The sequence below is a fragment of the Lepidochelys olivacea genome (genome assembly GCF_965140295.1).
Source record: "Lepidochelys olivacea isolate rLepOli2 genome assembly, chromosome: 25".
Lineage (NCBI taxonomy): Eukaryota > Metazoa > Chordata > Testudines > Cheloniidae > Lepidochelys > Lepidochelys olivacea.
The window spans coordinates 14,399,254-14,414,918 of record NC_140435.1 but is presented as its reverse complement, the minus strand read 5'-3'; the positions used below and the strand labels follow the sequence as shown (position 1 = coordinate 14,414,918).

Sequence of the window (15,665 nt, the reverse complement as noted above, 5' to 3'; positions counted from 1 at the left end):
TATCGTAGACTCAGCGAAAAGCGATGCCATTGCAACATTCGGACTGTACGTGGGCAGGCCCTGGAAGAGACGGCTCTCAGCCCCCACAATGACTTCCAACACAACACACAGCCAAAGTGGCGTTTGGCAACGCTTCGGCCTGTCGCCATAGGGCATCATGCCGCCAAGAATCCGACCAGTGGTGGAGGCTAAACCATCCGACACTCGCTTGAGAAAAGTGGCACCTGTATTTATACTGCAGAAGGGAGACATCAGTGTGAATCCCTCAGCGCACCATGTGATTTTAGTTAACATGAGACTTGTATGCTAAAATTCAGTTACATATAAGCGTGATGGTTTTCAAACATTCAAAATCCGTTTATGGCACTTTTCTTAACTCAGGATAAGTCTCCGTGCAACCTAAGAACGATCCTATGTTAATTTGTATAAAACCAAGCTACTTTATCGAATTAGGATGTTATACACACACACGCGTGCGTCAATGTAACATACCGTCCAAGCATTCTAGTATCCCCATTCAGTGGCTGGGCCAGAAGATAAAAGCCCATTACTGTTGAACACTAAGGGATGTACTCACGTAGCTCAAGGAGAAAAGGCCTGTACTTTCAGCAGTGAAGGTCCCAAGTTCAATCCTTGCTCACAACACACGGTGGGGATAGAAGTGCATTAATTTATGCGCTGCTGCATTAATTCAAGTCAGCATGCAATGCCTATGCCACGGGAGGTGTTAATTTATGCAAATTTATACATCCATACTCACAGCTCCTCCTCTTCCTCCGAGCCCATCTCCTGCTGGTACCCGCCATCATCCTCCTCTTCTCCCTGCTCTTCCTCTTCTTCCTCCTCTGAGGCTTGGCTCTCATCTGACATTCCTGGACTGGGCGAGTGGCTGAGTCCAGCAGCTGCTGCCCGCATAGCAGCCAGGGCAGCCATCTGGGCGCGCTGGATGCGGGCGCTCTCAAGCTCCACCCCCTCCTCAGATGGGACGGGGTCCTGGCTGCGGCCACGGGCCGACAGCGAGGCCCCAGCAGGGAGGGCAACGTTCTGTCCGGAGGGCGGCGGAGGGGGCAGGGCTGGCGGGGGAGGCGTGGAGCGCTGCTGCTCCTGCTGCCGCGCCTCGAGCTCCTGCTGCAGCCGCGCCCGCTGCTGCCGCTGCAGGTTCTCCATCACCGCCTGCAGCTTCATGGCTCTGCCAGCCGAGGGCAGCTCCCTGGGGGGGTTGGCGGGCAATGCACCCGGGGTGCAATGCCCTGGAGTGGAGGATGCAATGTCCTGGAGGGGAGGGGTATCTGCAGGACAACGCCCTGTGGGGTGCAGTGCCCCACGGGAGCTGGCCGGCAAGTTCCTAAGAGGGAATAAAGCCCTGGACTGGTACCCTGGGAGGAGGGAGGTTGCAACGCCCTGGGGGAAATGGGCACCAAGGCGGTACACTAGGGGCTGCTTTGCATCGAGGGGCCGACACCCCGATGACACCAGTACGTTTCCCTGGGGACCGGGGACAGGACCCTCGGAGCAACCAGCTGGTTGCAAGCACCCGGGCTGTTAGTCTCTGCAAACAAGACACCTCAGGGCCAATGCCCCTCTGGCTCAGCAGGCAGCCAGCGCAGTCCTGTACATTGCACGCCCCTTAGCTCGATGGGCACTCCCCAGGCTGGACTGCAACTTCCTTCCTTCCTCTGGATCTGCTGCAGTGGTAGGGCTGGGTCCCACTAGTCCTTGGCCAATTCTGCTTCATCCAGGTGTCTGCGCAAACCTGGGGACGGGGGAGGGAGGGAAAAAAGAGAAAGCAGGGTTAAGTGCGGACTGGGTTGGGGTTGTCTTCTTGTGGGTCACTGCAGGGAGGAGAGAGTTAACCAGGAGCCTCATTAATCCAGAATTAATGCAAGAGGGGAGGGAGGCTGGGCCCTGCCTGGCCAGGAGGGAGGAAGAAGAGGGAGGAGTATAGGAGAAGAAGATGACAGGGGAGAGGAAGACATGGGGAATGAAGTTGGGCGTGGGGAGGGACCGTCCTTCAGCTTGTTCTAGAAGCCTGTTGTGGCTGCTTTGCAATCTGAGAGCTCCCGAGCAGGGCCGCCTGGTCATTAGACATCCGCCTCCAAGCAGCCCTGGTGTCACTGACCCACAGCTAACGGGCTCCCCTCCCCCCACATCCAACACCTACCAGGTGATCCCTCACCCCAGGCCTCCGCTGTTTCTCCAAGCCCCCCGTGGGAGGAGAGGGGCTACTGAAAGAACCATACACAGACCCTCCTCCTCCACCCAAGCCCTGCCCCGAGGACGCAGAGCTGAGACTGCCCTGACCTTGGAGACAGAGTCAGGGAAACTGGCTAGTGGCAATTGCATGGAGGAAGGCCCCCATGGCCTGCACTAGGAGTACCTCTCCCCGTCCTCCCCTACGGGTACTCATGTGCCCCGACCTGCTCGGTCCGAAGTCGGGTGACCAGATAGCAAGCGTGAAAAGTCGGGACGGGGTGGGGAGGTAATAGGCGCCTATATAAGACAAAACCCTGAATATCGGGACTGTCCCTATAAAATCGGGACATCTGGTCACCCTAGTCCAAAGCTGCAGGGGGGGAGGGGGGGAAAATCAAGGACACAGTTAGGTCCAGTCTGTACCACAGCGCAGCTCAGAGCTGGGGGGCAACTGTGTAACAGCCTCCCAGTACAGTGGTTACAGCACGGACGAGCCCATAGAATCCACACTGGGAGCGGGACCGAGTCCTTCCTGGGGTGCAGCAAGTCAGGCCCTGGCCTGGGACCCAGGTAAGCACGGGTCTGGCCCCACCTCAGCCGCTAGTTTGCTGCATGGTACTTCTGTGCCTCTGTTTCCCTGTAACGCCAAGCGTACCGCACAGCGATACTGACCCACCTTTGCGAAGCGTCTCAGACCCTCACACGCTGAATATCAGCCAGCCCCCAGCTTGTCTGGGGTTGAAAATGGCTTGTCCAGTGGCGTTAAAAAAAAAAAAAAGGGGGGGGGGGGGTTGAGCCATTTACCTCTCATTAGCAGGTAGGCCACCTGTTTAGACTGGACCAGCAAAAACCAGTTTCTAACAAGGTGAGGGGGCCAGCATGGATGGGGCACAGACAGGGGGCAGATCTAGGCTAGAACATGTCCGTAGAGCCCTGCAAATCTGCGGCTATCCGCTTTATATCCGCAAACCATGTTTGCGGATCAGAGGCAGATATAAATTTTGTGTCCGCGTAGGGCTCTACCCCTCCATACCCCCGTCCTGCTGGCGGATGGAATTAGTTTACCTGGCACAGAGTTTACACACAGTTCCTTAGACTTGGTTTGAGATCCACTGTCAACAGGTCCTGAAGAAGGGTCCCTCCCGCAGATCCCAATACTCCCACTCATAGGGGTGTCAGTATGCTATGACGCAGGGGTTCCCAGACTTGGGTGGCCCAGGACGCCACGTTGACAGTTTGCCAGCACATTTACACACTTAAGGAAAATAAACGCTTGAAAAGTCTGCCTGCCCTTTTCTTGAAAAAGAGAAGTTCCTGTGAAAACAAGAGCCCACTTCCCCTCCAGCCCTCAGGTTTTCCCAGTACTATTAAATAAATAAATAAATAAAATCTGTCTATACTAGACTAAGATTTCCCAACACTGGGCTTTTATTACAGTAATATCCAGCCACGACCCAGGCCCCCTTGGGCTGGGAGCTGCATAGACACATAGTGAAAGAGTCCTTGCCCCAACGAGCCCAGGCGAAAGAGACAAAGGGGAAGGGGAAAGACAGGGAATAGGGAAGTGACATGCCCACGAGTCATGCAGCGCAGAGCTGGGAACAGAAGACACGTCTCCTGACTCCCAGTCCGGTGCCCTATCCACTAGGCCACGCTCCCAGCAGTTCAGCTCCCCTGGCAGCCGGGAAGCACAGCTTGGAGTGCGTCTAACCCGGTTCAGGACAGGTCTGGATGACACCACAGACTTGTTAACTCGGGCACTCCCATTGTTGCTGGCACGGAGGGAAGCTGCGGCGGGAAGCATACCCAAAGCTCCTGAGAGGACTGACAGAGTTGAATTCTGGTCTGGTAAAGTCATTAGCCCCCTGCGGGCTGGGCTGCCAGATCTAAGATCGAGTACAACAGAAGGCAGCTGCCGCGCTAATTTGTCTCTTGGGCTTCACTGCTTAGAGGTCCAATCCACACCCTAAGTGCCACCATTTTGAGGTCGACCCGGCTGCAACACGGTAGTTCCAACGCGGTTACAAATACACTAGGAGCTTGGCCCCAGACAGGATCAAGCTGCATTTTAAACTGCGTTCTTGGAGTGGGCAAGAGATGGGGGGGGAAGGGGAGGGGGAACGTGGCAAAAAACAAAACCCCTCATTTTTTATTTTTAGTCTCCACCAATATTGTTCTAGTTCTTAGACAAATGCAGAAGGGATGGAAGTGAGGTTCCTTGTTTCCCTGCAATCGTTCAGGGCATTGAGTTTTCCTGCTGTGAATGAGGACTGGGAGCAATTTAACTCCATTTTAAACTTAGCAGCAATGAACCACAGTGTAACTGCGCCAGGGGAACCATCAGGCTGTAACAGAGATTCCTCACGGTGGTAGAAATCACAGTGTAACTGGACCTTAGGCCTGGTCCAGTTTAACTGAAAGTGTGATTAAACTGGCTTTAAACCAGCGCTGGGTGGGGGTGTGTCACATTTCTAGCCCTGCCCATCCACGCTGGAGACAGAGAAGCAGCACTTCCAAGGCGAGTGCATCAGACAACAGAGCTCTGCTGGGAGAAATCTGCAGACAAATCCAGGCATAAGCAGGACAGCGACTCATTTCATGAAGGACCCATTTCATGAACGGCTTTGAGCGCTTCTGAGACACGGGGGTCAGTTTATTCTGAACCAGTTGGAGCAGGTGCAGAAATCTAGTCCCTTTTGAAGAGAACGCATTACAGAGAAATCAGTCGGTGGAGCAGGACACATGATTTCCAGAGACAGCTAGAGAAGCTGGATCAGACTTGCATGATTTACATAGGAAATAAATAGAGAAGGAGGGAAACGTTTCTAGACCATCTCGTGTGTGTGTTTAAGCCAGAGTGACTGTTTATGTTTGCAAAATGCAGGCTGTGGACTATACGCTAGGGGCTTGTCAATGCAATTTTTGCACCGCTTTAATTTTAATCTGTTCAGAAGCTGGCGTACAGAAAGCAGTAGAATCCCCTGGCTGTACACAGGCAATTATATATCTGTATAGTAAATATGCAGGAATAAGCTGTACCTTAAAGCACCTTTGTCCAGACAGAACTGCATTTGTGCTGTTGGCGTTGGGCATTGTACCAATTTACATATCCGCTGAAGCAGTTCAACTGGAGTGTTTAGCTCTAAACGGGTCTCGGTGTTAATGGCTAGAGGACTAAGACCCTCTTGAGTCTCGGCATGTTAAATAAAATGGAATTAGGTGGAAAGAGGCGAGAAGAGGGCTATGAATGGGGTTTAGACTATTTGTGTGCAGGTGTGAATTTACCAGCGTAAGGATTGAATGTCGTATCTGAAGGATTACGTCCATGTAGATTATTTTTTAAAACACTCCTTATTTTGTCATTATTAAAGTGAATAAAGCCCCGTTCTTAGCAATATCATGGCCAGGAATAAGGAGTTCATTCGTTGCTGAAGACAAGATTTTTTGGGACCCTGGCAGGTGATAGGGTCCCAGCCCAGTGGTTACCAACAATTCAGAGACATGTCGGGCTGGAAGGGTCCTGGAGAATTTATCAAGTCCAGCCCCCCTGTGCGGAGGCTGGGCCAAGTAAACCCTAGACTATACCTGACAGGTGTTTGTCCAACCTGTTCTTAAAAAAAAAAAAAAAAAAAGAAAGAAAAAGAAATCTCCAATGATGGAAATTTCACAACCTCCCTTAGAAGCCTGTTCCAGAGCTGAACTATCTTAGAGTCAGAAAGATTTCCTAATATTGAACCTAAATCTCCCTTGCTACAAATTAAGCCCATTACTTCTTGTCCTACATTCCGTGGATAAGAACTGATCTCAGACCAGTTCTCCAAGAGGTTACAGCTGGGAAAAACAGAGCCAAGAAAAAGCTGAGCAAGCATCTTAGCAGGGAAGGCATTTTGAGTCATGGAGACATTAGTTGTTTAATGATGTTGTAGGCAGCAGAGGGGACAGGAGACAAAAGCAGGTTTATAAAAGGCCGGTAGTTAGCTATGAAAAGACACAATGGCTGGCTTTTCCTCCTCCACGAAGATGTAAACCCTCAAGGGAGGTGTGAGTTATCTGGAGATCGCTCAGGCTGTGTGGCATCCAGTATTGCCCTGGCCTACACAAGAAAGTTGCATGGCTTGAACTAAACCTATGTCATTACAGTAATACAAACCCCAGTGCTGAAGCAGCGATACTGGTATAGAGAGGTTTATACCAGTGTAGCTGCTTCCCATAAGGAAAGGGGAATAAGCTATACCAGTGCAAAGGGGTCTACCAGTGTAACTGTGTCCACATTGGGGGTTGTGCTAATATATATATTTTTTAACCAAAAAAGTCACACACGGAGCCAAAAGTTACACCAGTACAAAAACGGTGTTTAGACCAGGCCTGTCTCGTGTTGGTGCTTAATACAGAGTGTCTCTTCTTCTACTTGCTCTTTGGGGCAGACACAGTCTTTGTGCAGCGCCTAGCACACTGGGGTCCTGGTCCATGACCGAGGCTCCCAGGTGCTACCACAAATAAACACCACACATACCGTGGCCTTGCCTGCATGGGGCGTTTCAGTGTCGCTGCCTCAGGGCAGAGGCAAAGCCACTGCAAGCCGTGAGGCCTACCAGAGTTGGAAGTTAGGCCTCCAGCGTACACACCTCTTACGTTTGTACAGCCCCAAGCACAGTGGCCGGGGCGCTCATGTGCTACTGTAATGCACAATAAATAAGACTAGGACATGGTGGATTCCACTCTTATAAAGGGAGGGTCTCTCTCTCTCTCTCTCTGACATACACACTCACACTCCACAACTGGTACCTCTAAGCTGTTCTAGTGACAGTCCCTTGTTGAGCAGTAAAAAGTAGCAGCTGGAACCTGATGCAGGGTGAAGGAGAAAGGGCCTTTCCTGAAAGCATCTACCGCCTTCTCCAGCATTCAGCAAGGACCTGGGCACCCAGGAGAAGGATCACATCAAAGGGTGCCCCGTGTGGTCTGTCTGGCTAGGGCACATGGAGCCTGCCCATGCCACAGGTTTTCCATCCGAGCCTCAGGAGTTACCAGCCGTGTTGTGGCACAAGGCTGGAGTCGACGCTCTTACTGTCTTGTCTGGACAGCCAAAGGCACTCACCTGGAGACCAGTGACATCACCCTAGCGAGCCCTGACGCAAAGGCCTGGTCTGTGGCTTCTCCTCTAAGCAGAGGCTGGAGGGGAGCCACTAATCTGTTGAAAGGTCAGCCCCCACCCCCAGAATCCCCACAACCCCTCCCTGCTGCAAAGCAAACAGCAGGATCAACTGGCTTTTAAGACAATTCCTAGAAAGCCTGATCAAGAGCCAGGGCACCCAAGAGAGAAGAAGAGGCTGCTTCTAGAGAGCAGCCCTGAGAACACGGCAGTTCATTAACCCGAGTTGTCCTTGTCCACAGGTATCCCAGTAGCACCTGGAGGCTTAGACTAGATACTAGATGCTGTATAGACACATAGTAAGAGACAGCACCTGCCCTAAGGAACTTACAGTGTAAACAGACAGATAAGGTGGGAGGGAAAACAGGGTCACTGACAGGTGAAATGACTTGGACAAGGTCACACAACAGGGCTGGGAATGGAACCCAGGGCTCCTGAGTCTCGGTCCAGTGCTCTATCCACTAGCCCATGCTGCCACTAAACACTGAGATTCTCTTACCTCTATGAGCCAGGCCTTTCGAGCTTTCCTGCCTGCCATGCCATAAAACAAGGTCCCAGCTGGACTGTGGCTGGGACCTTAATTGTGTCTATGTACCCAGATTTCTTTCACCTTCCTATGAAGCGGGGAGTGGGGGAGGTTTAGGTTGGATGTTAGGAAAAAACTTTTTCACTAGGAGGGTGGTGAAGCACTGGAATGGGTTACCTAGGGAGGTGGTGGAATCTCCTTCCTTAGAGATTTTCAAGGTCAGGCTTGACAAAGCCCTGGCTGGGATGATTTAGTTGGGGATTGGTCCTGCGTTGAGCAGAGGGTTGGACTAGATGATCTCCTGAGGTCCCTTCCAACCCCGATATTCTATGAAGCCCCAGGGCTGTCAGAATATTGGACTAGCCGGACCACTGGTCCAGCCCCAGATGGCAGCTCTTGTGTTCCTAATTATACAGCGGAGGTGGGGAAGGGGTTGCTCCCCTATGGTCTGACAAGCACAGTTCTCAGAATAGGAAGACTCCCATGCACACCAATCAGAGGAAGCTGGGCGAGACCCCGGCTTTCAAAACCCAGTTCTGGGCAGAGCTCCAAGTACAAGTCCAGCAAGGAGTGACGGGCTCGCCCAGCCCTTCTCTGCTGACCGCTGCAAATGTGGTTGTCTCTCGCAGCGCACGTGGGCCTGATCAGTCTTAACTTTGTCCCCACGTTGCCCTGCTAAAGCCAGACGCCGCAGCGCCAACGGAACAGAACCTGGATATCGCTTTCTCCCTTCTGTGCTGCAAGAGGAGAAAGCATTTCAAAGGCATGAGGTGGGGACTGCTTTATATAACTGGGTCCCATAATCTCACAGCTGTTGTGGCCAAGAAACAAGCAGAAGTACTGCTAGCCCACTGGGGGCCCTAACCGGGAATATTTTGGGCCCCCTTTCCCACCCCTTAAAAATACTAATTGCATTATTTCCACAAATCCTTTTTTTTTTTTATTACACACACTTACTTGTTAAAAAGTCTACAGTAAATAAGAGGCATGGCCTTTTGAGGGTGATCAGGGCCCCAGACAATTGCTTGGTCTGCTTACGCTTTGTGCCACCACTGGAAACGTGTTAGATTTCATAGCAGTCCCCTGCAGTACGGGACAGCTGTAAGGGACATCCTCGACCCCTGACCGAAGCAGGTGTAGGAGACAGGACGGCTCAAACACCGGCAGCACTGGCCCATACTAGGGCTCCCACCATGGACTGGAGGACAGGGCAATGGAAGCAGGAGTGAGGAGAGCTGAAGTCTTATTCCCATCTCTGCCACTGACCTGCTCGGTCACCTTGGGCAAGTCACTTTGCCTGTTTCTGCTCCTGCATTTTATCTGTCTGGTCTATTTAGATCATAAGCGCTTAGAGCAGGGACTGTCTCTTATCTGTTTGTGCAATGCCTAGCCCAATGGGGCCCCCTGAGCTCAGCCCAGGCCTTTAGGCACTACTGCAAAATAAATAATACCAGCAGCTGCCAACTGGGGGGAGGGAGGGGCAGCGATCACAACGGCGGGAAAGGCACAAACAAGGCTGAGAAGTCTCTGCTCATTCCTCCACCCTCTCCATTTACAAGAAAAGGGTGGTGAGCTTCATTCATAGAGAGACAGATCACAACTGGAACACGAGTCATTACAGTAACCATGAGCTCGTTGGTCACACTTCTTTGGTGGTTGGCTCTCTGTTTTGCTATGAGTTGCCAACTTTGATCAATGCACTGATCAAAAACCAGAGCAACTAGAAGTCTCTTTTGTACAGTTAGCTTAATTTAACCCAACACCTACTGGCAATACAAAGGATCTTTTATTAGGTAAGAAGTTGCTCAGTGAGGGACTGAGGGTGGGGGGAATCCATTGCCTTCTAATAAAGCTAAAGCAGAGATGTACTGTATTCTTTGGGAGTGGGGAGGTATTTTGGGGCACCTACATCAAGTGATCTCTTGTACAGGTTTCTACTATATTCCTGTGCAAAATGAATACCTAAGCATGCTTATGAAAGCGGGCAAGAGGGCTTGGGATGCCAGTGTGGAAATCTGGTCTTGTGGATTGGACAAACATATCCGGGGGGGGAGGGGGCAAACTGCTTTCCGGTGAGGCTTCCACCTATGCAATGGGTAGATGCGCATGTCTAGAGACAATTCTCATGTTCAGTTCTTAAACTGGGTGCCCGTTTTGTGCAAAGGAGGGAAACGTTCTGAAGTGACCATGGCAGGGCGAGATCAGGGCCCCGTCTTGACGCACAAAGAGATTTATTGGGGACAACTTCTATTAACAGCGTGCACACACATCCCAGCAGCCAGGGCATGCACAGGGCCAGGGCCAGCGCAGCAGGGTTGAAATAGTTTAGCCACTGTGACCCGCGCTAGACACCTGCTGAAAACACACACACACACAGAGCCAAACTGTTTTCATCCCTGGCTGAGGGGCAGCAAACGAAGGGGGTGTTGCCACGGGATGCCTGCCGTTTGACCTCCATGGATCATTTCCTTAATGGAGATGGACATAGCGTCAAAATAAATATTTTCTAAGTAAGGGGTTCCCTCCTGAACCCCCAGCCAGAACAGATCCATTTAATGGACCTTGAAAGCCACATCAGAATGTATAGGAGAAGGGGTCTTGAATTAAATGAGATTCAGACCCAAGGGCCTGGTGATATCTGTGGAAGCCAATTAAAACCACACCCTATGCAAGGCAGTGTTGTCTAAGGGATAGGGATTCTAGAGATTAGCCGCTGACCTACTGTGTGACTTGGGTAAGCCACTTCCCCTCCCACCCTTTAGATTGTGAGCACTTTAGACTGTAAGACTATCTTATGACGTGTCTGTACAGCACCTGACACACTGGGGCCTGGATCTCAGGCACTGCTGTACTCATTTTAAAAATAGTCTCCAAAGTCTGATGTGCTAGAAACAAGCATTTTGGCACTTCAGCTGCTAACCCCACTGACTTCCCACGAGAGCAGATGCTCAAAAGAGGAAAAAAAGAAAGCAAAAAAAAAAAGGGGGGGGGTATCAGTTGAATTCAGCTAAAAATAAACCATAGCAGACAGTTAGGGTTTTGCAAGCTGATGGACAGCTCTGTTGTGTCACGCTGCCTCGCCACATAGCGCATGCACAGACATGGTGTAATGACCTGGAGTGGACAACTGGTTTCAGTTTACTTTGAATCCATTTAAGGAACAATCAGAAGATCAACAACGCTGGGGGGTGGGGGGAAGGGGAGTGTTTCTCACAAGTACTACTGCCACGGTTTAAAAATTAAATCAGGTGAGGAAAAAAAAGAAATTAGAAAAGCCAGACACCCTGCATCAGGACATGGGGAAAATGGGACAGGAGGGTACAGAACTGTCCGGTTTCAAAGAGATGCTGCAGATCCTCCTTTAGCACAGGCAGGCTGCTTTGCATTTTGGTTTTTAAATGTATTTTTTGCCCACTGTGTCCGTTCCCCTCCCCTTTTGGTCTTCCCACACATTAAAGCAAGAGAAGCCATTTCCTCCCTTCCAGAATTTGTTTGTTGCTATGGCACGGTTGAGCTAGCTGCAGGAGAGAACAGGGAACTCCATCGATAACCCACATTGATCGCATTGGGGAGTGTTAGGAAGTGGCTTTTGGTCTTGCCTGTACCAATGCGGTGTCGCTAGCCCCAAGTGTCCAAAAGCTTGAGAGTCAGGCCCCACAAAAAAATCATGGAATTTACACCATGAGGGCTAGAAACAATTAAAAATAAATAAATAAATCTGAGATTTGCACATAGTCTCGGAGCTGAAGTTCTAAGAGAAACAGCCAATACCACAAGACTCACAATTTAAGAACAAACACACACACACCCTCACACCAAACAAGGGAGTGTGGTGTTTTTCCTGTGTCTGTTGTCATCATTGGCACCAGTCCAGAATACTACCATCCTGATGGTGTCAGAATTCTACCCACCCATGCACCAGCTACACGAGGCAGTGGGGAAGTAGCCCTGGGATCCCCCAAAAAATACAATTAGAACAATTAAAGAATATTTGTATTGCCGTGGTGCCTCAGAGGCAGTCATGGACCAGAAACCATGGAACAATCGGAAATGCAGAAGGAAAGACGGTCCCAGGCCACTGGGCCTACTTTAATTGTAACCCCACCTTCTTGAATGGATATGATCCCCATTTCACAGATACAGAAATTGAGGCCCAGAGAGAAGTGACTTCCCTAGGATCACACAGCAAATGAATGCAGTTTAGTGGCTAGGGCAGGGCTCTAAGAGTCACTGCCATTCACTTTCATTCCAAGTTCTCAAGGATACACGGACCATCAGTTTATTCATGACACACACACAATTACAAAAGGTTGGAAAGTATCCTTTTGAATTCTGAAGCTTTGTTGCTGTTGAAGATACAAAGGGGGGGGAATCTGCCAGAACATATTCTAAACAAGCTGCTTACAACATTAGCTTGTAGTTAAAATAATCTGAGTTCCGGGGAAAAGTGCACCTACTCAGCTTTTGGTGAAAGAAAAATCGCTGCAGGCTGTAACAGCAGCCAAACCACAGACATTAGGAATATGAAACAAGGATACTGGTGTAACCTTAAATATAAACTATTTCTACTAGATCACAGCAACTTTTTAAAATAGCACCTTTTGTCCCCCAGGGCCCCAAGCCACTTTACAAACTAAAATACAGAACATATCATGACATCCATCAGTGTAGGGCAGCCACCTCTGGAGCAGATGGAAGCAGCTGTTCTAACTGCACCCAGCAACTGGAAGCTACAGTCGAGGACAGGAAAAGAAGGAAAACACCATGGTAATTTGAATTCCTAGAGCCTCCAGGTCAGTAAATTATTTATATTACAGTAATAACCAAGGGCCTTAATTGGGAATCAGGGCCCCGTTTTGCTAGGCAGAGCCAAAATAAGCAAACAAATCTTAAAGAGAATGTGCCTGTCAATAAATTCCATTTAATATTTCCCACCAGCTGCCCTGATTAGAAGTTTGTGGCCTCATTAACAGGACGGACTAATATTAGCCACGAAGCGGCACAGTAACAACTCTGCAATCCTGACACACAATCGCTTTCCGGTGTCAGACCTTTGCCTCTCAAGACGCAACCTCCAGCAAAGATTTTGAGTTTGCAGAGGACAAGTCGAGATCCAGGACAGGGCTGAGATGCTGTGGGAGGGTGACTGTAAAGCTGGGAAGCAAAAGATTTTGCAGTTGCGGGGTGGGACACGTGTGGAACGCGAGTCTTGCTTATTCCATGCTCGGCCCCAGACAGTGCGACTTGTTCTTCAGTTTCGTGAACACTAAATTCCCACATTTCTTTTTGAATTGTGATATTGACCCCATTGTTTTACTAAGGTGGATCTTAGTGAGGCAAACTGACAGGCAATGCAGGCTAGCACTGGAGAGACCAGAGACTGCAGAAACCTGCCTTCTGTTCCCAGATCTGCCACAGACCTGCTGCTGCCTGACCTCAGACAAGTCTCAGCTTCCCCTCCAATACCGTCTTGTCCATTTACACACAGCTCCTAGCACAGTAGGTCTCTCGGTACTATTGTAATAACGATCAAACAGTAATAAGTCATTTAGATTCTAACAAGCACAGAATTTGTTATTTTTTGGGGCAGACACCTGGCCTAAATGGAGATTATGGGGAAGGGGGAAAAAGTTGTTACGTGACAGGTTAAATACGCTCTCTTACCACCCCCATTTTCATGCAAGTCAAGCTGTCCCAAGCTTTTCTATTTTGGAGGGTGGGTGGAAATCAAACTTCAGTCACTCGGCTTGAAAAAAACACATGCAACAATTGACACAACTGGAAATGGCGTGGAGGCAGGACAGACACACACACACAAGCAATCGGAGAAGGGGGTTACATTTAAAAAGCCAGAAGTAACAAAGGTTAAGTTCAGACGTGGCAAGAAACAAGGCAAACAAAAAGACACTAAGAGTTTTGTATATCAAAAAGAAAAAAAAAAAAAAAGAAAAAATCTAAAGGCAATTCCAAGGGCTTCCTTAGAGAATTTCTAGCAGCAGCATTCATATCCACCCCTCCCTCCCCAAATATGGATTTTATTTGCAAGTCAGCCCTGTAGAATCAATAGACCCTGATCCCCAACCATGTAAGCAACCGGGGGGAGGGGGGGGAAATCACACAATCGACATGGTTTTACTGGGTTCTTTCTTTAACCTGCTACGTGAAGAGGGTTCCTCTAAAAATCTCATACACGGCGGGGGGGGGGGGGGAATCAGCCCCAGCAAAACTTAGGATTTGAATGGGGAATCGCCGGTGAGTGCCTGGAACTATCCAGGGCCTTTCTAGCTGGGGGGCGGATTTGGGGTTTGAAATGCTTTGCCCTGCACGGGAAGGTCAGTGTCCAACTCTTGCTGGTGCGAGAAAAAAAAATGGAGCCTTTTGCAAAGCCAGAGACAAGCCCTTTAAAAATAAAACAGGCGGAGAGTTCGCATTTAACCCTCCCGGGGCGCGTGGCCCCTCTCCCCCGGGGAAAGGCTGCACGGCCTTTCGCTGCACCACACCAGAGTCTTTGCTTCCCCCCCACGGGTGGGGGAGAAGGCCCTTTCCTTCCCCCCCCCCCCGCAAAAAGGGGGTCCGATCTCTTATTTGCCAAGAGGATTTCCTCCCAGAAGCACAAAAAGGGATCTTTGCATTCCAGCCCCAACCAGCTACGTTTCTTTGGAAGTTGTACAGAATTTAAAGGGGGCGCAAAAAAAGGGGGGGGCGCGTTGTCGGGTGATCGTGCTAATAAAGCCCCGACACTGGGGAAGTCGATAAAAGTGGCATCCAGCGCTCAGCTGTAGGAAATCCCCCTCCCCCCATTCATGCGGCAACTTTGTTTAGAGGGGACCCCCACTCCGCCCCCCCTTTTTTTAAAATTTTTTTTCCCTAATGCAAAAATAAAAGCCCCTCGCAAACCTGCGCCTCCTCCCAGCGACTTAGATTTCAGCCAGCGGGGTGGCCTATGGCTTTGAACCCACTTTAAAGGGGAGAAGGAGGAGAAGGAAAGAGCTTCGCTCACCCAAGGCAGCCGCTCCGCTGGGGAGCTCCATGGCAGCGCGAGCGTCCCCGGGCAGCTGGCCCACCTTGCTGCCCAGGCACCTGGCCGATCCTGGTTTCTTTTTCTTTTTTCGGTATCTCTCTTTTAATTGGGTTTGTTTTAATGCACCCCTATCTGGCCTGATTGGTAAATTTCTCATTTCAGGCAATGCAAGCCCTGGCCCCTTCCCCTCCCCCTTCTGCCTAAGGCGTGCTCATGGCTGGATAGACAAATCATTGGGTGACAAATAGCAATCAGATGCAAATTCCTAACCTCTGAATCAGAGACCTGCCATAGGAGTGGGCTGCCCAGCTAGGGACCATCTCCCATTTCCCCAGCGGCTCCCGAAAACGCGCAGAGGGTAGGGGCTGCCCAGATTATTCAGTGATGATTGGAGATTCAAAATCCCAGAAGCTGTTTTTGAGCCTCGTGGCCACCCCATTACCTGTTGTTGTTTTTGGTTTTTTTTGTACTTATTATCTTTGCAGGCACGATCCTTGTTCTAAGTGGCTGTTGTAATTTTGGTGTAAACTGTTGATCTGTAGTTTTTTTTTAATTACCTATTTGCAAAATTTAAAATTGAGGGCTCCATCCTGCAACCACACACTCAAGCCCTTTTAAAAGCTGATGGGGAGGAGGGGCTGTGTCCATGAATATTAGTTGCTTGCCTAAAACGTTTGCAGAATTAGGATTTTAAAGCTCTGAAAGGTGTTCAAACCCACGCAGGTCTGTGCCTCAGTTCCCCCATCTGGAAAATGGGGTGGGAAAGATACAAAGGG

General features: G+C 50.0%; 1 protein-coding gene across 1 annotated transcript in view; it reads right to left on the bottom strand.

Annotated features, from left to right (window-relative positions):
* Window positions 1-15,060, bottom strand: part of ARID3A (AT-rich interaction domain 3A) — a 91,136-nt gene extending 76,076 nt beyond the window's left edge. Inside the window, exons 1-2 of the mRNA XM_084614796.1 lie at window positions 14,869-15,060; window positions 761-1,753 (exon numbers count right to left, since the gene is read on the bottom strand). Of these exons, the coding sequence (XP_084470922.1) occupies window positions 761-1,185 (425 nt within the window). The 5' untranslated portion in view covers window positions 1,186-1,753; window positions 14,869-15,060. The remainder of the gene's footprint in view (window positions 1-760; window positions 1,754-14,868) is intronic.
* Window positions 15,061-15,665: the final 605 nt, after the last annotated feature.